The following is a 27,050-nucleotide window of genomic DNA, read 5'->3' on the forward strand; positions in this document are numbered from 1 at the left end:
CACCCACAGTCTATTTTGCGGGAATATTCATCAGGTTCAGCTGTGGCATATAATAAGTTAAAACCTCAGCGATATCGCTAATTTAGGATGTGCCCCAGGGGTGCTCAATAAAATTTTAAAATCAGTCTAAAATTGCAGCCGAAGTGCAGTGAAGCAAAAATGCAGCTGATATGCCAGCTCATTTCAGCCTATGCCGGGAGTGGTTTTTAGGATTAACTGTCATCAGGATACACTTGGAATATATAGGCATAGTTAAGGTTTGAACCTTTTTTACTTTATGTCACTGATTTAACATATTTTAGTATTAAGTATTCGTCTTAGCAGGCTTCTAGAAAGCACTATCACCCTCCTCACCAGCATATCCTTTTTTCCACTGTATGAGATACTGCCATCTGGAAATTTCCCAGTTTATTTCAGTTCAGTAAAGCTTTATTGACATGATATGGTCAGAGATTGTCTATTGACAGTTTACAGTAATCTTTTTATAATACATGAAATCTCTGTTTGTTTGTCAACTCTTCCTGCATGATCAGGAGTTGAGCAAGGCTCCCTGAAGGTTCTCATCTATATCAGAAACTACAACATCAAGCGTGTTGCCTAGCAACCACTTACCAACAGGCTAAAACAATCCACTTGTTGAGTTTTGAGTTTATGCACTTTCGACGACTTATAAAAGCATACAAGGATTTTTATTTCACAGCAGTGACATTGAGATATGATGTGATCTTGTTGCCTAGCAACCTACCAATAAACTAAAAAGACCCAAATATAATGTGCATACACAAATACCACCTCAGGAAATCATTTTTATTTTGCGACAACATCTAATTTTTTCATTATGCATCATGTTGCCTAGCAAACACCTACCAGTGAGCTAAAATCACAGTCTAAACTATACTGTACTACACATAGTGAATAATTTTAAAATACCTATATTTAAACAATAGTGTACTGACTACATAAAAAGTTGTGATATATGTAGTAAATACTGGTTTTATGGTTGACATTAAAGAGAATCATGCCTGGCTTTACTAATAAACTGAGGTCAAATGCATTATGTATATTATATAGATATATGTATACTCTTAACCGTATGAACAGAATAGTAAGTCACCATGAGCTCTCATGTAAGAAACAGTCAGACCCACCCACACATAAACGAAATCTCTGTCCACTGCCTATTACCATACATATTTGCCACTACAGCGTAGTGCAAGATAGCACACGACAAAGTATATCATATGCATTAGTATAATGCACTACATAGGCTAAAGCTGTAGTTTAGTGCAATATTGAATGATTTTCTCTCTCCCCCTCTACCCCCATGCTGTCATTCTTCCTCTCCTCTGGCAGCCTGTGCTATCAGGGGAAAGAAGCTTGTCCACCCACAGCCAACAGTGGTTGAGATTCTGAGTCGGTGATTGGCAACCAGCATTTCGTTCTGCTGTAATGGTTTAGACAAGCCATCAAAATAACAAAAAACATTAATATTTTTATCCATGATTGAGGTTTTGTGGTTTTCATTATGACACCTGTGTTTGTGTCAGCCTCTTCACATGTTTTTGTCCCTCATTCTCCCTCTCCTCTCCCACTTTATTTTTGGCAGAAGAATTGGTATTGAGATTACAGAGCCTCACTCATCTGTTCTGGTGAAGTCGAATAGTGATTTTGGATTAAAATGGGTCACAACAAAACCGATCACAGATATCTCACTTTGACAAGCTTATTAGAGTTTTTTCCTTCTGACTGCTGCTCTGTGGGCTCAAGTAGCAAGCTTTTTGAGGTCAGAACTTGCACTTGAAGTCTCTTTTTTGTCTGTGACTAGATTGGAAGGTTTAGCTGTCTCAGTATTTTAGGATGAGAGGATCTGGGGGCTTTTAACCTAAGCTCATCATATTTCAGGCAGAGGGTTGCAAGCAAAGAGCATTTTGACATGTAGCACTACCAGATACTATAAAGTCATGCATCACAATCCTGCCTTTTCAACAACATGACTCCTTAAATTGCTGCAGATCATATTTGGGATTGCAGCAACTCTCAAACCTCAAAACAAGGTGAATTCCCGAAGATATTAATAGTTTTAATAATTATAACAATTTAAATTTTATGAACTGAAACTAACAAATATGGTACACAGACTCAGAGAGCCTAACTAAATGTGAACAAGTTTCCTAATAAGCACAGATGTTGACTTAATCGCAAGCAAATAAACTGAATAAACTCGTCTTATTTGACCTCAGAGGACACAAATTGCAATTTAATGCAAAGCACTGAATGCATAAGGAAATGCTTAATATATTACACCAATTACCATCACAAATTCTAAAAGACATTTTATGGGAGCTGATCGTGTTAAAATAAAGTGAAGGAATTCGACATGGCCTTTGTTGTTTTTTTCCGTTTGTTAAGGTCTTTTTTTGTTATGCAACAGCTTGTTGTGGCCTCAGACTTTTCATGTTCCGCTTTTGTGTCCCTCTCTAACCCCTTTCTTGGCACGCTGGCCTCTGTTACCCCTGGCTATGGCATATGATCGCCTCGTCTGGAGTCTATTTTTCAATCTTTATGCCATCTGTCAAATAATCTCAGAGGTCATGCTTATCCTTTTTTTTTTTTTTTTTTTTTAAAGATGATACACCTTTCAGTCTTAACACTGGGCAGCCCTACAGGTATTAGCACCAAATACTTTAAACATTTGTTTTAAAGTCTTCTTCGTATTAAAAGATATTCAAGAAGTTGGATTATTATGTTAAATTGTTTTTCGGGAATCTTGAAAATTTAGGATGTATTGTGGTGGAATCCAGGAATAATAAAGGAGCATTTCACCAGTTTTACTACACTACTATGGCATAAAAGTATGTAAAAATAAATAAATAGTATTTGCATACTGTATAAATCATTTTGTGGCTCCGGTGGGAGATGTTTAAACCCTCCTCTCGTGTTAGGGTCGGCACCGACCCATTTTAAATTTCAAATGCATAAAAAAACCACATAGATTTGTTTATTGTATCAAGGCTTTTTGACTTTGTCAGGAACCTCTATTTCTACAAAATAAAACCAAAAAAAAATATTTTCACTAAATTATAAAATGCCCTAGTTAAAATTATGACCTTTGTGTTGTTAGGGTCAGTTTCGACCCAGGTATAATATTATGAGTATAAAGCAATAATTAAAGCCAAAACTGAAATCATAAGTGCACTGTCAGCTAAAACACTTACAGCAAGCACCTCTCCTAATCATATGAGCTTTAGGGGATTCTTATTTTGCATGTTTTTTGCAGTATACCTGCACAAAAACAAAACAAAATAAACATGGGCATGTGAGGTGAATTCACTATTTGAGTGGCCATTTGACTTCCAGAGTGCACATTTACAATTTGCAGCATACAAAAAATGAGAAGAAGATTCACAGTGAGCCAAGTTCAGGATCATATTTTTGGTGAAAATGAAGGAGAGGACACAGAGCAGCATAGCGATTCAGATGGGCAGGTTTCTAAGGAGGAAGACAATGTGGACTATCATCCAGAAGACACAGACACATCTGATCAGAGGTGGAGGTCGCTGGTGCTGAAGCTACTCCTGCTGAAAGATTCAAGTCCAAAAATGGTAAGATCTTTTGGAGCTCAGTACCTCATGATGTACATGGCAGGGCAGCTGCTGCAAATGTCATCAAAATGACCCCTGGAATCACAAGGTTTGCTCTGACCAAAGTCAGTGACATCAAGAGATGTTTTGAGATATTTATGCCATTGTCACTAGAAAGAATCATCATTACTATGATAAACCTTGAAGGAAAAAAAAGTCCATGGCGACATGATGAGGAATACCTGGATGCTTTCATTGGTGTTCTTCTTGCTGGAGTGTACAGATGCTGCAATGAGGCCACTGATCGTCTATGGCAGGGGTGCCCAATCCCAGTCCTCGAGAGCTACTATCCTGCAGCTTTTAGATGCATCCCTACTCCAACACAGCTGAATCAAATGAATGGCTTGTTATCAGGCCTTTGCCAAACATGATGGCATGCTGAAGAGGTAATCAAACCATTTGATTCAGCTGTGTTGGAGTAGGGATGCATCTAAAAGCTGCAGGATAGTAGCTCTCGAGGACTGGGATTGGGCAGCCCTGGTCTATGGGATGCATCGACAGGCAGAAACATTTTCTGGGCAACGATGTCACTTCACACATTTGATATCATTTTGATTCAAGAGTCCTCAGATTTGACAACAGAGAGATCAGACCGAGGTCTGACAAGCTTGCTCCCATCAGGGATGTCTGGGAGAGATGGGTGCAGTTTCTTCCACTGATGTTCATCCCAGGGCCAGTGACAGTGGATGAACGTCTTGTCCACTTTTTGAGGAAAATGCCCCTTCCGGCAATATATACCCAGTAAGCCAGGGAAAAACGGCAGAAAAATCTGGGAAGCCTGTGATGCAAAAACCAACTATGCCTGGAATGTACAGATTTTCACAGTCAAAGCTGCGAGTGGCACTCCTGAGAAGAAACAATGAAAATGTGTGGTCCTCCATATGACCACTGGACTGCAGGATCAGCTTGTGATATTTTATTTTATTTTATTTTTTACCAGATATGACCACGGACAAGAACTTCACAAAGGAAACTGAGGTGAAGCTGTATCATTGGGAAGTGATAAAAAGCCCACAATTACCCACGGCTATAACCAAAACAAAGGAGGAGTGGACTTTTTCTTTTTTTCAGTTTATATTAAAGGTCTACTGCTGAAAAAAACAACCTTTTTTTGTCTTTTCTTGATGTAAATGTCTATGGGTCGAAATTGACCCGTAACACCATAGATGTCATTTTAGTTATTAATCTTAAAATGAAAAAAATCAATAAAACAGATTTATTTAAGAGATGTGTCCTATACCCCTCAGTAATACTCAGGTAACACAGAAACCTTTTATTTATTAATATGATTCTCTTGAGGTTAATTTTACAATTTTTTTAAAATTGAAATCGAGGGGTACAGTGACAAAAAAAGACCCAGAGGCCCACGCCAAAAGTATTAAAACCAACATTTTCATGGATAAGGAAGCCTAACAAGGTAACCAAGAGATGAGAAACAAATTGGATGATAACTTATTGTTTTTAGTATATTTTATAGCTGATTTAATTCACGGGTCAAAACCGACCCGCTAACATAAGAGATGATAACAGAAAGCTAACACGAGAGGAAGGTTAAAAGCATATAAACTGCTTCATGTGATCTCATTAGGAGCTAAAAAAATTTTCATCTTTCATCTTACCAACAGCTCTCTGTAGTCCAGTCCACATTTCCGCCTGAAGGCAGCATCTTGAAGCTACTCAACAACATTTTACAATTAAAAAGGAGTAAAATAAGACACCTGCTCATTTTCTGCAACAGAGATTTCTATCTTTTCTTTTTTTTATATATATACTACCCATCTCAAGTGTTCAATCTTTAAATGTTTTCATCCTTTTGAAATTCAGGTTGGCTTGATTGAGACAACGTTTAAAATCATGTCCTAGAGCTTTCACTGGCTTTTGAGGTCAGTCTAATAAAAGCTAAACCTCGAGTGCCTGAAAGTGAACAGTGGCACTAACGCTGGAGCATATGGAAGTATCACTTTGCTGTGGGATGCTCGCAGCCAACATGTGAAGTAACTCACAGCTTTTTGAATAACATATGAATTAAGCATGATGCTAAGAGGGGCATGTGCATGTACAGTACTGCGCAGAAGTCTTGAGCCACTCCTCATGTCTCCATATTTTTCTTCTAGTTTCTTTCAACTTTTCAAAGGGGTCTTGAGCAAAAGTGCTCCAGGCTTTGTGAAATTTTTCAGTTTCTCATTTTCAGTTCAGTCATTCTGTCTTATCATTTTTAGATGAAAGTGGGAGATTTTTAGTTTGTTAACAGGTGAAGAAATACATTTTAAACTTTCGTTTAAATCGGCGGCATGGTGGCACGATGGTTAGCACTGTTGTTGCACAGAAATAAGGTCCTGTGTTCAATTCCACCATCAGGCCGGGGGCTTTTTGTGTGGAGTTTCTGTGTTCTCCCCGTGTTCGCGTGGGTCCTCCCTGGGTACTCCGGCTTCCTCCCACAGTCCGAAGACATGCTGTTAGTGGGGATAGGTTATTATAGTGGAGAAGGGTTATTTGAGCAGTCAAAATTGCCCATAGGTGTGAATGTGGGTGCGAATGGTTGTTTGTCTCTGTGTGTTGGCCCTGTGACAGACTGGCGACCTGTCCAGGGTGTACCCCGCCTCTCGCCCTATGAAAGCTGGGATAGGCTCCAGCGCCCCCTGCGACCCTGAAAAAGATAAGCGGAAGCGGATGTATGTAGTAGGTCGGGAGGAAATTATGGCAGGAAGTGTCTACAGCTATCTGTAAACCACGGTTGAGGATATGTCATGGCTTCATTCTGTATTTTAGTCAGTGGTGTTTGAGAACTTGTCAAAACTGATGTAATTATGAACACTGAAAAACACCGTCACATTTTGATCCACCATCCAATATCCATCCAATATCATCTAAAAATCATCTGAAAAAGTGATAACAGTTTGCCTAAGAGAGTTCAGACTTTGTTGAAGAATAAAGGTGGGCATACCAAATCTTGACTTTAAAGCTTGTTAGAATTGTACAAACTGATTTTGCCTTATATACTAAATTTAGATGTATGTTTGGACACGTTTCAATAAATCACCGCACCTATTTCTCATTTTCCGACATATAAGAAAAAATGAAGGGTTGCTTAAGACTTTTGCGCAGTGCTGTACAAGCAAGTGTGCTTGTGTGACCTTTTAGTATCACAACTGTGCATTTACCTCAGATTGAACTGTGACCAGGTTTCTACATGACTGTCTTCAAAAAATGGAGCCAGAAACCTACAGAGAGAGCGTGTGCAAGTGGATGAAACGTGACAGATTGAGAGTGAGAAAGGAAGAGTGTTGGGTGAATAAAAGACACCAAATAGCTCTTTGCAGGGATGAGTGTCTGCAGATGTGAGTGCCCTCAGACTACTGCTTTTACCCAATAATACAACCCAGGCCTCAGCAACGTAGAGAGATGGGGTAAAAGTGCAATATGCCAGTCCAGTTACACTTTGTAATTCTTCAATGGGAAACACATTCACTTTAAACAAGCACAGAGTGGTGTTATTTAAGTACAGAAAAAGCACGTTTTCTTTTTATGACTCGTATTCTTCACAGATATTTGCTTTACTGTTCTTTAATATATCTTTTATTTATTATAGAAAAAATTATGATAGTAAAATATTATTTTAAATTGAAGCATTTAGTCATTTAAAAAACGTCTTTTTTGAAAACGACATAATAATGATTACATTTGTGCTTAAGCAAAAAAATATTTTTATGCATTTTTAAGCATTAAATTCAATTAAGTTTGCATTTCTGCTCGGTCACAATTTATTAAAGTTGTAGCTCACAAAACAACAAGAACCCATATTAATCCAGACTGCTTCTGTTAGGCGGTGCCCTGTTTGTGCATTTTTTTAATTGCCTGTCTGTCTCGGTAATGAATTCATGTCAACAAGAAGCAAAGCTGCACTCAGAGTATGAAGCAGTTTGGTTATTTAGGACAGAGAACAGATTTAAACTTAGAATGAGTGGCTTTTTTGCATGTTATGTAGATTGGTCTTACAGTTTATCATGCAGTGCCTCTCTCTATCTGTCTGTGTCTGACTGTTGTTCCCATAGACAGTTGGAACGAGACGTCTGATTATATAGAACTGTAAGCAAATAAAGGCCCTACCACTTTCTTGATCTACGACCTTATTATTTTGCAAAAATGTAGTTCCAGTTAGAGTGAAACAGAAAATAAAGCAGGATATGCTCTTGAGTGTGTCTTCCTGGGTTTTTAAGTCAGATCTGCTCTTTGTCAAGTCAGGTTTTCAAACACCAGTAAAACACCAGTACACCCACAACCAAGATCCTCTAGACTGCAAAACCAGACATGATGTCACGGTGGCTGTGTCCATCTTTTATATACAGTCTAAAATTATTCCACACTGCAGGCCACTCACTATAGTCCTATGGAGCAGGCTGTCCCACTCATAACTTCTGATTTTGAAGTGCCGGTGCAGCTTGATTTCAACTATAAGTTGGAATTTCCTCAGCTAAGGCCATGAACAGCTTCTTTTGAACATGACAGGTTTTTTTTAAATTTTTTGTGAATATTTCTAGCTATTACATTCTCATCTCCACTGATATGTTGTCAGTTTAGCTATGATAGTGTGTTTTTACAATGACCAGACGCATTCACATTCCAGCTTTCTGGCTTAACATTTGGAGCTGTCCCACAGCGTGAAGCCTCCACTGTAATTTTCTAGAACAAAAGAAACTGTCTGACGGAGGAGCACCAACAATATAAACCCAGGCTTAAATATGTCTTCATTTAGCAGCTCTATTGTTTTAACTAAAGACTAGCCTCTATTTTGAGTGAGCATATTGTTTATGTCTAAACAAAACCCAATCTGAATGAATACTTGCCTTCCTGTAGGCAGCAACTTTGCTGACAGTCAAACACTGGACTGTTGACTTAACAATGTTTGTCATTCTATTGGTAAACTATTCTGGGCAGTCATATTGTGTGTGTACAAAGCAGGGAGCCAGCAAACCCCAGAGAGTTTGTGGGTGTGTGTATGTGTGTGTTCCTCAGATCCTAGACACAATATTAGGTAAGCAGCTAAAATCCCAGCTGAAAATATCACATGTCAAGGTGCCCCAGGGATACACGTCCCTCCTCGTGTTAAAGGGCCTGCAATAATATTTACCCAGCATGCATCTCTGATGACAGGCCCCGAGCTACCACGCACTCCTTAAAGTAAACAGTCGGAGGTAGAGATGAGATGAAGAAACAGGAGGTAAATCGGAGCAGAGGTTGGAAAGCTATAGAGGAGGAGAAGAGGAAGCGTCCACATAGAATAGTGGCACATGGTGCATACTGGGATTTTAAAGCATTCCTGGTAGATAGTTGATCTTTTTTGCATGTCAGTGCTACTTCTAACTCCCCGTTTGTTCTGATCTGTCAAATAAATTAAAAACAATAGAGAGACAGTCTGTGCATGCACAAAAAGTAGCCCTGGAATATCTCCATGACTTTGATTTTAAATAGATTAACAGTAAAATTAAATAAAGCAGTTCAGTTCTTTTGATTTAGGTGGTGCCAATTTGCAACACTCGCCTCAGGGCAATTTATATCCTATAAAGACTCTATATTATTAAAAAGAAAGTCCAAACAATCAGACGCAGCACCAAATATTGAATTTCTCTCCAATTCCAACATTGTGTTTAACATACCTGTTATGTTTAGATCCGTATTCATTATGTATGCCCTTCTGGGAGGTATATGTCGAGTTCCACCTTCATTATGCAGCATGAGACAAAAAAAACCCAAAATGCTGTCATTAGTCATAAAGAACTGTTTCCAAGAACAAGACAAACAATAATCCTGCAACAACTCGTCTGGCCCCCACGGGGCCCTGAAGTAACACTGGCAGTGGGATTTACGATTCTGTTCTTTAATAATCTCAGAGAACAGAGTTTGCAAACCAAAACTCCAAATGTCTCCCAGTTTGTCTCTACCTGTCACTTTGACTTTTTTTTTTCTTTTTTGGAAAAGTTTTTGAAATTACTCTTTTTAGATGGGTGCCGTGTGTGCTTTCAATCAGGGGCATTCCAATTCAGAGGGTTTTAAAGCAACAGTGTTTAGGCTGCTTGTCAGGGGCAAATCAGTCTGAAAAGACATTTAAAAAGCAAAGTCTGACCTATTTAGCTGCCAGGCAACCTTTTAGAAGTCCCACAGCACCTTGAGTTGCTTGACAGTGAAAACAATAAATCACAGCTCCATAGGAAAACAAGCAATTGACACAGAATAGAACATCCCCTTAACTGATCCAGTCTAGCATCAAACTCTGTAGTCCATCACTGTATGCACTGTCAAGAAATTTCATTATATGATGAAAAACAGCAAGAAAGTAGTTTTTTGGACAGATGTTAGCTGATTCCTCGATGCAATAGAGCTTCATTGTTTTCCATAAATGTAAGAATGAGCCACAGTGCTGCCCTCTTGGGAATGTTCCTTTATTAAGAAGTAGTTAAGAACTTTTAAGAAGTACTGATTGATGGCGCATTTATTTGCTTTGGTCTTCCCACATAGTGTTGCATCATTTCATCTTTCTTGTTGATATCCAAATATTCCATAGAGCTGAAGACAGCCAGGTCACTTCACTGCGTTATAAATAGCTTTGTTTTTATGAGCTGTCAGCGCTAGCACATAGCGTTTCTCATTAGCTGAACGTGAGGCAGCTCAGTTTTATCATAAACCACAATAAAAGATCTTATTATTATCCTGTTATTGTTATCTTGAAGGTTACCAAGCCAATTAAACATCAGCTTTAACTTTCAAAGCCTATGGTGCCATCGTACGCTACATCGTCCTTCAGTGACATCCCATTCTTAATCTGTCAAGTTTAATATGATGTCCACTCCTAAACCTCATGCCCATCTTTTGCTGCTATGACAACTTCGACTCTTCTTGGAAGGGTTTCCATGAGGTTTAGGAGTGTGCAGCGGCTGCTCAGTCATGGAAACCCATTTCATGGAACTCACTAATTTGAAGGCTACATGAACTTTGGACCTTTGTAGCAACTGACTCTGCAGAAATTTGGCAAACTCTATGTAGTATGTGCCACTTTGTTATACTATCAATAACAGCTGACTGTGGAATATTTAATAGTGAGGAAATTTTATGATAAGACTTGGCAGCATGCTATCACAGTACCACTCTGGAATTCACTGAGACCCTGAGTGCGACCCATTCTTTCACGAATGTTTGTAGAAACAGTCTGCATGCCTGGCTGTTTTGATTTTGTACACCTGTGGCCATGCAAGTGATTGGAACACCGGAATTCAGTGATTTACTTTTTGCAGTATAGTATATGACCATGTTTTGTCATTTGTATTTTTGAGGCTGGCAGAGTTTTTTCTTATAGTTGCTCGCTGAAATTCATTAATTCAGCTGGTGAAAATGCCAGCAGGTGGAGGGGGGCGATTGGGGTTGTGTTAAAATGCCAGACTGCAAACTGAATGTGAACGCTGGAAGCTAGAACGATCAGCATCTCACCAAGGAAAGCTTCATAATAAAACCATGCTTTCAAGTACCCTTTGATACATTTGCTATTTTTTTTCCTGCAGTGCAGCACATTTATGTGAATTGACACAACAAAAGAGGGAATACCGAGAGCGTGGCTTTGTTTTAGTGAATGATTACATTTCACACACACAAGCAAAAGCCCTGAGAAAGAATCTCGCTGGAAGAAGGGGGGGGGGAGGCAGTCTTTCACATGCTTTTACTCTAACGAACCATCACAGACGCTTCCTTTCCAAAAATGGCTTCTTAATCACAGTGAAATTCTAAGCAGACCCAGAAGCCTTACTGAATATTATTTTTCTAGCACTGGTCTCTGAAGACTTTGCCTAGTTCGTTAAAGGGTGAAACTGCAGAAGATCAAGGACTGCTGTTTGTCTTTGCTTTTTCACTACACAAAGACTTTTCCAGTTTTTGGAGAAGTTTTGTAGAAAGAGCCAAAAATTGCCCAGGAAGGACTGAAAAGAGAGGATGTGACACATAAACACTCTCGATGCCAAGAAGTCATGCTGAGCACCTAATACCCATGCAGTGTTATTGGATGTCCCCGTCCGTGTTACATGGCTGCTGCATTTCTAATCTCACCAGTGTACCTCTGTATCTCAGACAGATGAAAGTAGTCAGCACAGCTGGATTCGACGCCACGTCACATATGAACGAGACAATTAGAAGAAAAACGGCACGCTGCCAGTTGGCAACTTCTAAACAAATGTAAAAACCTGTGGAAGGATACAAGGTTGCGTTATGCTGCTGCTGTGTTACGAGAGCTCGCTCGGTGTCCCTGATGCTGCTGTTTCTACTGGAGTAATTGTTTTAGTTATGTAGTAAAATGGATCTCCTTTATTATGGAGGCAACCCAATCTTTCCCTCAGCAAAAATGGAAGCCAGGAAAAAGAAGAAGTGTGGGTGAAATTGACTGAATTGAAATAAAGTCGATTACCCAGATGCTGCCCCACTGCAACTACTTCAGCAAAGACCCAGCAGAATGAAGTTGGAATGAAATTACTTTTTATAAATGCTCCCCCAACAGTTGTCTCTTTTATTTCTCTCCTCTCTTTTTTTCCTTGATACAATTTCATTTCTGTGTTTTACAAGGTTCCATTAAAGACTCGCAAGTACGTAACAATGCACAGCTCTGAGGCAGTCTAACGTAGAGCGATTATCTCTGCAGACACAGATATCGCTGAGTATTTCTGCAGAGGCTGAAGCACGCTAATCACAGTTACCGCTTGGATATTACATCTCTGAGATTTGCTGCTCCCCCATCTCGTCTTTATTGTTTTGGCTCTAGAATCTGACAGCAATATGCATATTTTTAGTCAAGAGTTTTATTTGTGTGGGGGCATGCCTGTGTGGTTTCTAAAGGTAGCTGATGTAAGAACTTTCTTTGAAGTAAACATTCACTTTCTTATTTTGAAACGGTCTTCTTCCTAATGTAGAACTCCACACATGACTTATTTACACCTTTAGGCCAGGAGTACAGCACTCCAGAAGAAATCAAATTTGGCATGTTCTCCAAGTGCTGCTAGCAAATACCAGCACACTCGCTGTGACTCTGGGTCTGTTCATTTCATGGCGGCTCTGCAACATGGAGAAGCTTCAGCGGCGCACTGAGTACTCAAATCTTTAACTTAAATAAAAGAAGAACTTTCACACAGTAGAACATTCCTCACTGCGTGTAGGTTTGTCCGACATTCAGCATTAAGTTAAAGTACTGATGTATGAATAGTAATGTAGAACGGCTTCATAAAATGAAAACGCTAAAGTACAAGTTGCTAAATTTCTATGTTCAGCACAGAAATGTATTGGGCTCATTTTCACCAGTGACAGACTTATGACTCATTCTGGGAGTAGACATGGCTTGCAGGTGCCTTAAAACAGGAAATGAAAACTTGGGCAGTGGTTACAAGTTGCAGGCGATTTTTTTTTTTTTTTTTTTTTTTTTTTCAAATTTGTAACAGTTTAGTCTCTAAACCTTCCAGCTATTCGACATATTCATGGGTTATTTCAGTTGTACCGTCCATTTTGATAGTTTTATTTGCAGTGAGATCATGCCAAAAAACTCACAGTTTAGGTGCAAACTGATTATTTCAGGCTTTGTCCATTTACAAGAATCCCGCTTGTAAATGCGCTTACCTGCTGCTCCTTGGCAGGTAGCTCCATGCCCTCCTGGGTTTTAATTGCACCTTAGAACACATATGCATCAACACTACAATGAGCGGGTGGAGGGAGGTTTGGAGTCTTCTCCCACCCCCATTCTCTGCGGCCTGCTGGAGCGGGAGGGCTAGTAGGAGGAGTTGGCCGTCCGACTGCGGTCTGGGGTGTGGGGCCTCCCTGCTGCTGCGGAGTCGGGGTGGTCTGCCTCTCCCCACCGCAGGGAAAAGGGTAACACCACCTGGGTCTGGGTGCAATTCCCCCCTCCAGGGGCAAGGGTACCAAGACCCGGTTTGTAGAGTACGCTTGGGGAGTGTGATTGTGTGTACAGCGTCTCTTTATGTCTGTCTCCACGTTGGTTGAGTGTGGAGTGAGTGCATATGAGAGCATGAGGGTGGGAATGGATGTTTGTGTCTGTGTGTGCCTGTATGTCTGTGTCTATATGTCAGGTTGGGTATCAGACGCCACCTCTCTGGGGACACCTCAGGCCCTCCAAGGTTTGGAGGCCTATCTCCACCCACCACCACTTCCCCTGCCGGTGGCGGACTCCCTCAGGTGTCGGTGTGTTGGTGGTTCTTTGTGTCTGGGGGTGGGCGTCCGGGTACACACCGGCTCACTCCTTGGCGGCCGCTTGTCGGGGCCTGGGGCCTGGGGCTCGCTCGGGCCCCTTTGGAGGTGGGGTGCCCCCGGCCTCTCGGCCTGGGGCTCGGTCACTCAGGCACAGCTGGGGGCCGGCGGAGCTCACGGGCGCGTCACTGCAACTCCCCCTGACTTCTGCTCCGCGGCTGCTGGGCGAGCCCTCATCTGGGACTCTCCTCAGCTCTTACTGGAACAGTGGCGCGGCTGCCCCTCTGTTGGTCTTCCATGGTCTCTTGTGTTCTGGGGGCCTCTGGATGTCTGGAGTTTTGATCTCCTCCATACCCGCTTCACACCCTGGAGGACGGGGCTGTGGCCCCCCCACACTCCCTAGCAGATCATTACATGGAGAAACCTTTGGAATGCAAGCATGCTGATCCACACAGGTATGCACACATGGGTATTCACAGACGCGGACTAAAGCTTTCTTGGCTGCTGCCTCAAAGCACACTGTGCGCTGTCTATCTTGCGTGCTGCACAATATCGTTTATTATTTAGTAAATATTGATATCTATGACTAGCTAGTTTATTGTGATGGTGCTTTGCTTTCTCTATTATTATGTTGCTCTTTGTTGTTTGCTGTCTCCTCTGTTTGTTTGTTTTTTTTTGGGTTTTTTTGTTTTTTTTTTTCTCCATACAGGTGACCCAGGAGTTCTTTTTTTTTTTTTTTCTCTCTCTTCCCCCCCCTTCTCACCGTCTCTTCTCCCCTTTGGTTTTCTTTCTTTCTCTCCCCCTCTTTCTCTCATTCATTCCCCCTGTCCTATTTATTTAAAAAAAAAAAAAAAAAAAAAATGACAAAGGATGAACTGAAGCTCTGCCATCACGTAATGTCGCATACTGCTGTTTCTGATGTCATTTAGAAAAAAAAAAAAAAAGAATCCCGCTGGCCCCGGTTCAAAACATTTCTTCTTGGCAATTTACTGAACGGCATGTCTGCTTCTTGGAGAGGCTCTAGTTGATGCCTTGTGTACGGGCCTGCTTGTCCTCTACCGTCACATGCGTCTCCCCTTCCTGAACCTCGGGCCCAGCCTGGGCTCTCAGGAGTCATCCCCTGGAAAGGCATGACAGAGCCCCAGTGTTTGGAAATGGCTGCGCTGGCAGCGATAAGCAGTTCAAAGAAGAGAGCGCATTAATGTAATTGGCTGCCAGCAGCACATTGGCCTCGTCGTCTCATATCCACATGCGGTAACACACACTCACCACGCAGATTATTGGAGAGGGGAGTGTGTGAGAGTGGAGAGAGGATAGAGAGGATGAGAATGAAAGAATGGGGGGAAGAGAGATGAAGGCAAGGGCAGATAGAGAGAGGGGAGGCGGAGTCCGGGTCCTCATTGTGTCGCTCATTAAGCCATGGGAGGCTCAGGGAGGCTGAGAGATGAGATGAGAGGTGTCAGAGTTAAATGTCAGGTCTGGAAGGGATGTGGCTGACTTCCATGAAGCCTACGCACACACACATTGAGAGGTTGAGAGGGGATCCTCTGCTCAATCTTCAGTCTCATATTATCCCCTCAACTTCTCTTCTCCTTCTCGCTCCATAGCTCCTCTCTCTCTCTGCCACTCACCTAGTTTTGCCCTCCCAATTTTCCACCCATTACACCCAAATTACTGGTGCCATTGCAAACTGAATTGTTGCAGCCGGGTAGTAACATTTCCACTGAAAAGCCCCAACCGCTACCTATCGTGGTGGAAGTGAAGGCTATTTCCTTCAGCTAATTTCCAAGTCTGTGTGATTGGAGGCACAGAGGAAAATGCTGGGTGGCTTCCTCCACTGTTACGAAATGTTTTCACCAAAGGCTGTGAGAAGCTTTGAAGTTTAGACTCTCGCCCTTGTATCTCAAACATTCTCCTCTTGTGTCTCTCCCTGTGAGTTCTCTGCAAGCACTTCTCACCCCGCTTTCTATTTGTTTTCTGCTTTTGCTGCTCTGGGTTGAAATCTTCCTCTCGTTTTATTCTTATTTTTGGTTCTTTCTTCCTTTTATCTTGTGGCATCGCCGGCCTCTTTCACTTCACAAGCTTGAGTGGAAAAAAAACAATGGCAGACACACAATCAGAAACTAGCAGGTGAACATACAGAAGCATTAAAGAGCTGAAAGAGAGAATATTTTAGTAAGAGATGGTGGAGACCAAAAATGAGCTTGGGTGTGTTTTAACCTGAAGTCCGGACTAAAAACACTGTCAGTTAAGCTTTGTGAGGAGTGCAGGTGTAAGCAACATGTAAGTCAATTTTGGAGGCACAGTTCTGGTTCGTCTCCTAGTTTATTTCTCAGTGGGACCTAAAACACGGAGGAACTAAAAAATAAAATAGTCAGCCATGATCACTTGATCATGATTGGATCCCTCACCTTGCAATATTTTCATATATTTCCAGTACACTGTGTACCTGAACCATTTTCAAACGTTGCAACATTCACCAGACTTGCACACTTTAACCACATATTACCAGCTCCATACAGCTAATCAGCTTAAGCAGCATGAGCATATAACTAACCATTACTCAATCATTACTTAATGGGCTGTATGAAGCCATTTCTCTGCAGTTATTTGCCTTCTTTATTTTCACACAGGATGTTTGCACCAACACTGAACATGTTCTTGATGAAAACAAAAACTGTTACACACAGATACACTGTGTATTTCGCCAAAAATCTTGGCTTCCACACCAGTAGCATGCCTGCAGTTGAGAACAGCAAAGATGAAGCAATCTCTTCATTCTCTGCCTTGGCTGTCACCTAATCCTCCTGATGTGTCTCTCATATAATAATCCCCCTCCTGTTTTGGTTCTGTTTATATCCACGCGCAGAGCTAATGCACTAAACAAACACACGTTCTAGTATGCCGTATCAATCGATAAGTTTGAGGTCAACATTGGTGGAATTATTACAAATCAAAAATACATTTCCCATAACACCCACAGCTCTACAACCAATAAATATATTCATTCATGAGAATAAAGTAAACAAAGCAATTTAAGTCAAACAACACCTGGACACTATTTTGAAAGCTGTAGTATAAAATGAGCATGTTATACCTAAAAATGTGCACAGTGAGCTTCTGTATTTGGGTTTTCATTACAGGAATAACTAATGCTGTATAATAATGTCACACTATTAAGCATTAATAAGGTATTTATAAGGTATTAGCAAGTGCTTAATTCTTAATTTATATAAGATTACTCCTCCTTTGTGTATCATTTATAAATACAGATATGTTTATCCATCTGTTACTGTTACACCATGTACAGCTGTCACTGCTAGTAATAATCATAGTCATAAATATAACCGTGATATATCTGTATTAAAAATGACATTAGAAATGAGCACTTAACCTACCCAGTTATAATATTTCAGCATTATCGAGGTAATAATTAAACATCTCAGGTCACATCTTTGTTTGTGTGCCATTCATGAAGATTTGGAATTTAATGATGACGGCATTTTTATTATTACATACAGTAACAGCACGTAATTATATCTCCTCCCAGGTCAACCTTTCAAGTTGGACCCAAAAACAGCCCACAAGAAGTTACGTCTGTCCAACGACTGCCTGACCATGGAGAAGGACGAGAGCTCGCTGAAGAAGAGCCACACCCCGGAGCGCTTCAGCGGAACAGGCTCCTATGGAGCTGCTGGTAATGTCTTTATTGACAGCGGGTGTCACTACTGGGAGGTGCTACTCGGAGCATCCACATGGTAAGAATTGCACGTACGCACAAGTGCATTATACAAGCCTGCAAGGAGGCTTGATAAACTGAAATATCTTTCTTTTGGGAGTTTAAATCTAGGCTGTTACGCAACCTCCCCCACACACACACAACAGACACACACCACACACAGTGTATACTCTTATCCTAATTATATTCTTTTCACTAATTGGCTGTGAAGTAGACCTTTTTCATGCACAAAAAACCCAAAGGGGCTACGTGTATCTTGTGTGTCCTCAGCATGAGGTAGCCTGACTGTGTAAGTAAAGTCATTAAGGAGGACACTTGCTTCAGATCAGTAATGTGTTCCAAAATGTGCTTTCCCTGCAGGTATGCCATCGGCGTGGCTTACAAATCAGCCCCAAAAAACGAATGGAGCGGCAAAAACTCATCCTCGTGGGTGTTCTCACGTTGCAACAGCAACTTTATGGTGCGGCACGATGGTAAGGAGATGCTGGTGGAGGCGAGTCTGCAGCTGAGGCGGCTGGGTGTCCTGCTGGACTACGACAACAATTCGCTGTCCTTTTACGATGCCATGAATTCCCAGCATATCCACACCTTTGAAATCTCCTTCCTCCTACCTGTTGTACCCACTTTCATGATCTGGAACAAGTCAGTCATGATTCTCTCAGGGCTACCTGTCCCCGATTTTGTCGATGGTGTGGCCTCGGATCTTCAAGAGCACCAACAGCAGCAAATGGGGATGTGCCGGCAAGACTCGCCATACTTGACCGGGATGAAGGCCTGCCACTGAGTGGTCGTGTGACTGTAAATGCGATTAAAACACTGACACGGTGGCTCATGTTAGCTAGTTACTTTCATATGGGTTTAAAAAGTTGCAAATATGCACAGCAGTCTGGAAAAATGTCAGTCCGGTTAGTTTGTAGCCATCCAATATTTTGCAAATCCATCATCAACGAATGGGAATGAGGTCTTTTGACTGCAGCCATCAGCATACGTAAAGTCCATCCGATGCCCTGCAGTCACTGACAGAGAAAGCTTTGGTGTCCTGTATTTTCAGGACCATTTAAGGTCTTCCTTTTTTCATCTGTGTTTCACCCCAGGCAGAAGACCAAAGTGAGAATCTTCATGTCAGCCATTTAAAGTTTGAAGGTGCAGCACATGAACAGTGAAACTACTTAACCTGTGGTAGATTATGAGAAAGACAGAAAAGGAAAAATATACAGAGAAAAATGAATAGAAAACCGATTGATGCTTTGACCACAGCAGTGCAAAGTGCCATCCACCGATCCATAATAGTTATCAAACAGGTGGATGGAAAGGCCATAGCAGATGCTTAGAATCACAATTTTTAGCTGTATCGAACCAGTAAGTGAGCCTCCTCATTCCCTGAGTATCAGGGGCACTGTTGTTCCCAAAAAAGCCGATCTTTTAATGTCTTGATTATAAATTACCCTTCTCTCTAAGGGGACAAGTAAACACAAACCTACCAGCAAATTACCCCACACATCATTTCAGAGCGTCTGGATCCCCCCCAGCGTTAGGGTCAAGCAGTCAGGATTTGTTTAGTTTATCGTCTGTCTTAGTAGTGTGAAAATTGATGCCACTTTCATGTCTGTTATTGCAGCGCAAGCAGCCGAGCTGGCCTTGTAGCATAAATTGTGGAAGCTCCAACTTTCAAGCTGCAGAACGTAACCTTCTGATCATAAGTGTCTAAAGTGTTTAAATTTGTCTTTTATTACAGATTTAACAAAAGTGTAACGTGTGAATGGGTAAGCTTTTGAAATGCTGCCAGCCTGGACTTTTTCTGTCCCCCAAAAAAGGAGCTTTTTTCCTTTGGGGAAGTTTGATTCCTACAAGGTTTACACTAGTACATACATTCTCTGGGAAACGTACAATACCAAGCTTTTATTCAGTCATTTTTTTGATTTTGATTTCTACATTAATAAAAACAAATAAAAAGCAAAATTATGAACAGATCTTTGCTGATCATATTTTAGCAAATATATCAAAGTATCTTACAGTTTCTCCAAATGTGTATGCAGACATCCAATTATAGACATTACAATCTCTAGCTTGGTAGAGTTTTGTATTTACTGCACAAAATGGAAAAATAATGCACACCAGTAACTGCAAATTCACTGTAAGAAGATTTGAGACTAGGAAAAAAACTACAAATTAAGACAGCGAGTTCAGTAGTATTTTTTTTTCTTGGTTGTAAAAGTAACACAGAGCTTAACTGCATATTTTGAGTATAATGATGTATGCTTAAACACATGCCACGTTAGCATCATCTGCACTCCCAAAATGTGACACATTTACAGTGTGATCATACCGATGAAACAAAAACACTAAAACCTCCCGCATCAGTCCAGACACGAGAGTGGTATTCTTTTTCCCACACAGAGACTCTTGATTCTTAAAATGTCCCATTTTTTTTCAGTTTGTCTACTACAGCAGGCTGTACTGCAAGTATTTCCTTGCCGCTGTTCATGTGTTGTGTCCTTAATAGCTATGTGTGGTCACTGCTATAGTCCTTTCCTCGATCTTCCTCTTGGATTTGACCCGTCAGTCTTGTTTTGTATTGACAGGTCACAGCTTCCTTATTCCAGGAAGCGTTAGCGTCGCTCCCGGATTCTTTATTAACAAGATCCCAGGGGCCAGATTTGAATCGTGTGACTACTCGACTTGTATAATAAGAGGTTTATTGATAACTAGAGGGAAAAAAAAGTGTTATTTATGGAAAAAAAAAGTTTACTTTTATTATTAATCGCAACATATTCATGATGCACTTTTTAATTAACACTAACTCCCCTCTGTGAGTATTGAAAAAGATGGATGTGTGGCAGGGTTGTAATGGGGAGGGTAAGAGACAATAAGCACTGCTGCTGGTTGTGTTAACTCATCCTATTTTTCTGCTCATATTTTCAAAGTAATTTATGGTGGTTAGCGTGTAAAACATACTGCAGTAAAACCTCTTTTGGTCACTCGGAGAACTTTGCAATAAAGAAAGAAGTCACAGCTTTTGTTTACTGTGCTTTAAACACAACCAGCGACTTGTCCTCCCCATTGCATTTTTTCAATAGCATACAGTGAAACTACGTTTAGAAAAGGGATATGATTATGATGGTGTTTGTGGGATTTTTATTGTGATTATAATGAATAACTAATAGCTGTTTGTTGTTGACTTTTCACGGAAGGAGGTGGTTAACACTTAAACCTGCTGTCTGTCGCAATGTCATGGCATGATTGTGTTTTCCTCTGTAATTTGTTACCACACACACACACACCAACACACTCCACGTTCAGTTTAGGTTGGTCTTGTCGTGATAAATGCATGATACATTATAGGATCTCACAGTTCACCGGGTAATTTAAGTAACTCTTTCAAGCTCACCAATTAGGTTTTTTCCCTTTGGGTAGAGGCTCACCTGAACATTTTACAAGCAGACCTGACCTCGAAAATCTTTCTGTTCTTGATCACTATTGAAATAGCAGCTGAAGTTGGAAAAAATAGTTTTGCTTTCAGGTTCGGATTTAAAGGCCTAGCGTGGGTGACAGTTTCTCTCTGGTTTGATATTCAAGGAAGCAGGGCTGATTCAGACAATCAAATATGTATCATAGTTTTTGCCGATTTAAGAGGCCACGTAGCCAGAAAGTTGAGAGAAGCTGTGACAAAGTGACACTGGAGGTTGTGCTTAAAAAAAGATGCAGACTTTTACCCGATTTGACACGAGAAACCTTACGCCTCATTGCCAATTTCACTCCTTTTACTCATCACGGGGTATATAACTGTTGACTGTCTTGTAACATTTCTACTCTGACAGGCTATGATCTCCTTGACTTGAAAAAGCAGGCATACCCTGCAAACACACTGTTTTAAATCATTTGCTTGTGACCTTAAAGTTCCTTGATGAGTCAGTTCGGAACGGCAGTGAAAATCGGATCTGCATTATTCACCAAGGGAAACTGAACGGTGCATCAGTTATGAATATTTACTCGAGGTGTTGATTGATAGAGATGTTCCACATGTCAAAGATAACACAGCACACGAACAAAGCAGGGAGCTTACCGAACGTTACCTGACTTCCAGATATCCATTCATCTTGCTGAATAATGTCGGTCGCAGCAGCCGAACAGTGTTGATTTGTGATCTGGACCGACAAGCTCAAGTCATCTGTGCAAGTGTGCTCGGCTTGGTCACTGCATGAATATGTGACCTTGCCGCAGGTTCATGCTGTAACTCTGTCCTTATCTTCGAGATAGGGTTTCCTGTCGAGTCAAACATATTCTCAATTTTTATTTTTATTTTTTACAATGGGGGGAAAAAAAACTTCGAAAGCATACAGAAAATGTTCATTGCCATGCATATCAGATCATCTGCAGTGCTCTTTTTTTGTGTCACAAGTCAATACAGTAAAATATATACGGTGAATGATTTTCAATAGCTACCCACTCCTTGTAGTGCAGTGTAATACCCTAGAGACAATGCAATAGATTCTCCTTTCTGCTTTTCTGTTTGTGTAACTTGGAAAATGTTTTTTGGTTTTTGGTTTTGGTTTTTTACAACTCAAAAGAAAGGCACTCCTCTCCTTTTGACATTTGGACCTTAATTAAAAAAAAAGAGAGAGAAGAAAACTGAAACAGCACAAAAAGAGCAGTTTTGCCTTCCTGCAATGCTTCCTGTTTCCATAGATATAACAGATATACTTTTAGTCAGAGAGGAATGTAAATCATAGGGGGAAATATATATTATATAAAGTTGTATATTATACAAAATATATATGAACCAATGTTATTTATGTGAATTTAAGTCCAATTAAAAGTCTGATCCCAAAAACTGTTGGAGTCAAGAGTTTCTTTTTAGGTTTGCTACTCAAAAATGATGCAACTGCTAAATATAATTTCAAGTATTTACAGAAAAAACTGAGATCCAAGAGAGGAGTGAAGAAAAAAATTCCAGGGTTGGACAGGGCGATGCTCCTGTCCTAAAGTCTCAAACTGTTCTTTAATCATGTTGATGTTTTAACCAACATGATTAAAACATCAACATGACTGGAAAGATTCATAATAAATCTCCCTTTAAGCAGCTTGTGAAACACAAACTGTTTGCCTCTCACAGGTCTTACAAACATGTACGGGAATTTAAACTACAACCCACAGCTTTCAAAGAGGCTGAGCCCTGGAACGGTACATGGGGCAGTAAGGTTGCCAGGCTGGCAGGTCATCCAGAGCTCAGGGTGGGGTTTGTAGGGCTATACCCTCTTAGCCCTCATCTGCCATCACTGGCACGAGTTACTCACTACAACTAGTACTGTAGTGCATTGGCCCCAGCACTGCCTGCGAGCATGGCACAAACACAAACACTGACCCTGAAAGGATGAACAGCCCGCTCATGTAATTTGCATTTAATTTGCTTTGAGGCAGCAGGAATGCTCTAACAGTGTAATAAGGGAACCAGGGGAATTTCAGCTGGCTGAACAATTCAAAATGTATACTAACATATAAGATGACAGCTGTGGGCCTGTGTGGAGTTTGCATGTTCTCCCCATGTCTGCGTGCGTTCTCTCCAGGTACTCTTGCTTCTTCCCACATCCAAAGACATGCCATTAGTGGGGTTAAGTTAAATTGTGATTATAAATTGGCCCTAGGTGTAAATGTGGGTGTGAATGGTTGACAACCTGTCAAGGGTGTACCCAACCTTTTGCCCTATGACACCTGGGATAACCCCTGCAACCCTGAATTGGAAAAGAACAAGAGATTGGATGGATTGCCTTAAAATGCATCACACGAGCAGATACACCAGTGAGTTCATACCCATCTTTACGTTCTGGCTTCATTATAGTGTCATCTACTCACCAGGAAACTTGTAACTGTAGCCTGCACGCTTTGAGGCATGTGGACAAAATCTGCCCTTCGACTGATATACATATAAATACCAGTCAAAGTACACTCAAATGCTTTTGCAGTACCTCTGGTTATAGTATTCACACCAAAACTTTGCCCTTATAAAACACTCACAGACAAACTCACAAAGTGAAAACGAGACCAGACACTCTCTTGCAGCTGCTAAATGTGGTGGTTTAATGCATTCTGCCCTATGACCTTCTCTCTCTACCAAGAACGCCAAAGGACTGCTCTCAGAAACAGTGTAGAAGAGCTTGTTTTGTAAAACAGGAAAAGACTATAATAAGATCCCTGCTTCTCTACATTTCCATTACTATTTAACTAGAAGCTACATGTTGAACCTCATTACCTGATTAACATGATAATGTAGTGTCTAATGTAGATTTGCTTATTGAATAACATAGACAGGCTCAGAGAAATCCAGTTTCAACCTATTACCTCTCCATTATGTCACTGCAACTTCCCGGAAGGTTTGGAGACATTATGATTATAAATATATGTGCACATCTATGCATACGCGGTATTTAATCCTGCGTTATGAATCTATCTCATTAGGCCAGGGCTTTTTTAAAATCTAGTTTACCTGTGCACTGATGGATTACAGGGCCAGGTTAGGCCACAGGTTTAAAGATTGGGGCACTGTCTACCTCTCCGTGTGTGACAGATTAGCAAATGGTTAAATGTGATACTCGCTCTGCCTCTGCTCCCTCACACTGCTAGCAAGCAAACTGTTCGAGCAACCCATAATTACATTTCTAATTGCAGAATAATTAGGACTCCCTGTGTAGCTCGTTAAGTCATTTGTCACTAAAGCCTCTAATGTGGCATACAACAACTCTCTAATTACAAAGAAGGAAAAGTGCACAAGATGGGCAGCATTTCACTACTTGTGGCCTAAGTTTTGTTTGATGTATATTTCATTCATATTTATTATTATTATTATTATTATTATTATTATTATTATTATTATTATTATTAGCTGCTATGACTGTGTTATAACCTAGTAAAACAAACCAGCAACCAGCAAAAACAGACTCTTCTAATGATAAAATGAAGTAAGAACTCATCTGATTAAGAGCCATGCTGCACATTAGAGTGGTTGCTTTCTTTCTTTTCACCGTTAAATTACAGCAAGGTCAAGTAATTTCACTCTACAGAGAACAGTGGAAAAAAAAAAGATCTTATCAAAAACAGATGATATACTGCTGTAATGTACCCCATCTGGCCTTCCAAAGGAGACTGCTTCTCACAGTTCTGTCAGGACTTTTACCAGAACTTAAACAAAAAAACAAAACTACAATTTTATTCAACAGTTTTGCAGTAATAACTGGGCAAAGGTGTGGGATGAATTACAGTCAACATAAGTGCATCTTTTGAACAGATAAAAGAATATAGAAGAAACAGGACAATGCTGAGGTTGCACCCCAGCTCCAGGTAACATCAAGCTCTTAATAAAACTCCAACGAGTCAAAAAATGAACAAAGAACACAGACAGTTTTCTTTTCTTTTCTTTTGAAATAATAAGTCCAGCAATCAATAGAGCTCGACTATTTTTGTTGCTGATCCTACCATACAGTAATAGCTGTTATGAAATCATGTGTTTGCTTACCATTGCTTATTCAAGGCAGTAAACTTGGCAGCTCTATAAACAGTGCAGATGTATATGAATCAAGCAATGCGCAAACACTGACTCCAACTGTGTCCATCTCCAGTTAGGCATAATAGCATTGCCTCTATACTCACCAATAACCTAATAAATCCTGCGAACAATAATTAGCTGGGAAATGAATGCAGAATACTAGCAATATTTTATCATCTCTTAAGCTTTATGATATCCAGTTCTTTCACTATGGGGGAAAGAAGTTGGACTAAATGCAAGTGGGGCCTATCAGCAATATTTGGTCATTTGTCACCAGTATTAAAATCTATTGCTATTACCATCACTTAATTCTACCCCCTTGACACAAATCCAGCCAGATTTTTCATGAGTTGTGAACGTCCATCTGTGCGTGTCACTGCAGTTCATATCTGCCAGAACTACGAATGCACAGCTGGATACAGTGAAGTAGAAATATGCATTACGCCCCTGGCACTGTTTTACCCACACACCTGTCCCAGCTGCACCTATACACTACTTACCCAGAATGGAATGACTTAAAAAAAAAAGAAAGAAGGCCTAATTTCATTACCATCTGCTTAGGAGAAAGACAGACACTTTATTTAGAATCTGGCTTATTTAAACTGTGCAACTGTTAGGCAGAGGCTCCTCTGCTTTCAAATGAGAGACTGCAACAGTGTGTGTGGGAGTGCAACTGTGCATGCAGTCCTGAATGTGTATGTGCATGCGCGCGTGTGTGTGTGTAAGCCTACTTGAACGTGGGTGGTTGCACGTGTCTTGTAACAAGGTTGTTTTCTTCCCTTTGCTTCATTTTGAACTACTTAACCTTTGCTTAAGGAAATTCTTCAGAGACTGAAGCTCTTTTTTATATTTTCCAGTACATAAATAAAAAAAATAATCAGATAATAAATCAAAGATAAAACAAACAAAAAAGGCAGGATCAAAGTAAAGTGTGTGGGGGAGTGTTGCCTTTAGACCTGTTGAGAAAGACAGAGGCTGCCTTTACCTTTCCTAAGTGAGGATGAATTAGACCACCATGGAGAAGAGAGCAAAAGCTTGGCTCTCTGCCTGCAGGTTGATGGAGGAGAGCTATGAACTCTGGGAAATGAGGATCTAAACAGAGTGTAGATCACCAAGCCCACTGGCTCTGTCTCTATCAGACACAGCATCCCTCTCTCTCTCTCTCTCTCTCTCTCTCTCTCTAAGACTTAAACACCCGGACACACTCTAACACTCACACTCCACAGTCAATGTCTAGATTAATCTCTGAGGGAGGAATCAATCAACACACCTGGTGGCATCTCGGAGAGCCCCGGAGGCTTGATGGTCCCGCTGAAAGAGAGTGATATGTCCAGGTGCTTTAGAGACATCTCAGCAGAAATCTCCGCCTTTCCATCTTTCCCCATGAAACTGACAGCGAGTTAGTTTCAAGGAGATATGAAGCTAACACCATGTCATTGACATATGGATGAAGAGCCTAGGGAGAAAATCTAAGGAAAATCCACAATTTCTTTGTACATGTACAATGACAATAAAAGGATATTCTTGCTTCTCAAGAACAAAGGTCACAAAGTGCTGTACAATAAAAATAAGATACATCAATCAAAACTATATAAATGGAGAGAATTTCTTCATTTAAGTCATCAACAGCATCCACTTAAAACCAATGGAAGTGAGTTTCACAACTTTGAAGGTCCAAGGTACCACCAACAAGCACGGATCAGCTAACCCCAGAGACCTTGAAGTTGCATATGCATGTAGAAGTTCATTAATACAAGGAGGCAACAGACCACGAAGAGCTCTTAAGTGTTCACCAAAACCTGAATCTTAAACTTTATAGTTGTTTCAGAATTGTGCACTGCAGCACAATTGTGAAACAAATGAAAGTGATCCAGTGTGAACGTTTGCTAAGGCACAGCAACAACGAATT

General features: G+C 40.6%; 1 protein-coding gene across 7 annotated transcripts in view; it reads left to right on the forward strand.

Annotated features, from left to right (window-relative positions):
- Nucleotides 1-22,426, forward strand: part of mid2 (midline 2) — a 181,357-nt gene extending 158,931 nt beyond the window's left edge. For all 7 annotated transcript variants that reach the window (XM_080900241.1, XM_080900242.1, XM_080900244.1 and 4 more), the window contains 2 exons: nt 17,416-17,623; nt 17,965-22,426. In XM_080900241.1, coding sequence (XP_080756367.1) covers nt 17,416-17,623; nt 17,965-18,388 — 632 coding nt within the window. In that variant the 3' untranslated portion in view covers nt 18,389-22,426. The remainder of the gene's footprint in view (nt 1-17,415; nt 17,624-17,964) is intronic.
- Nucleotides 22,427-27,050: the final 4,624 nt, after the last annotated feature.

Source organism: Rhamphochromis sp. 'chilingali' (assembly GCF_963969265.1).
Source record: "Rhamphochromis sp. 'chilingali' genome assembly, chromosome: 13".
Lineage (NCBI taxonomy): Eukaryota > Metazoa > Chordata > Actinopteri > Cichliformes > Cichlidae > Rhamphochromis > Rhamphochromis sp. 'chilingali'.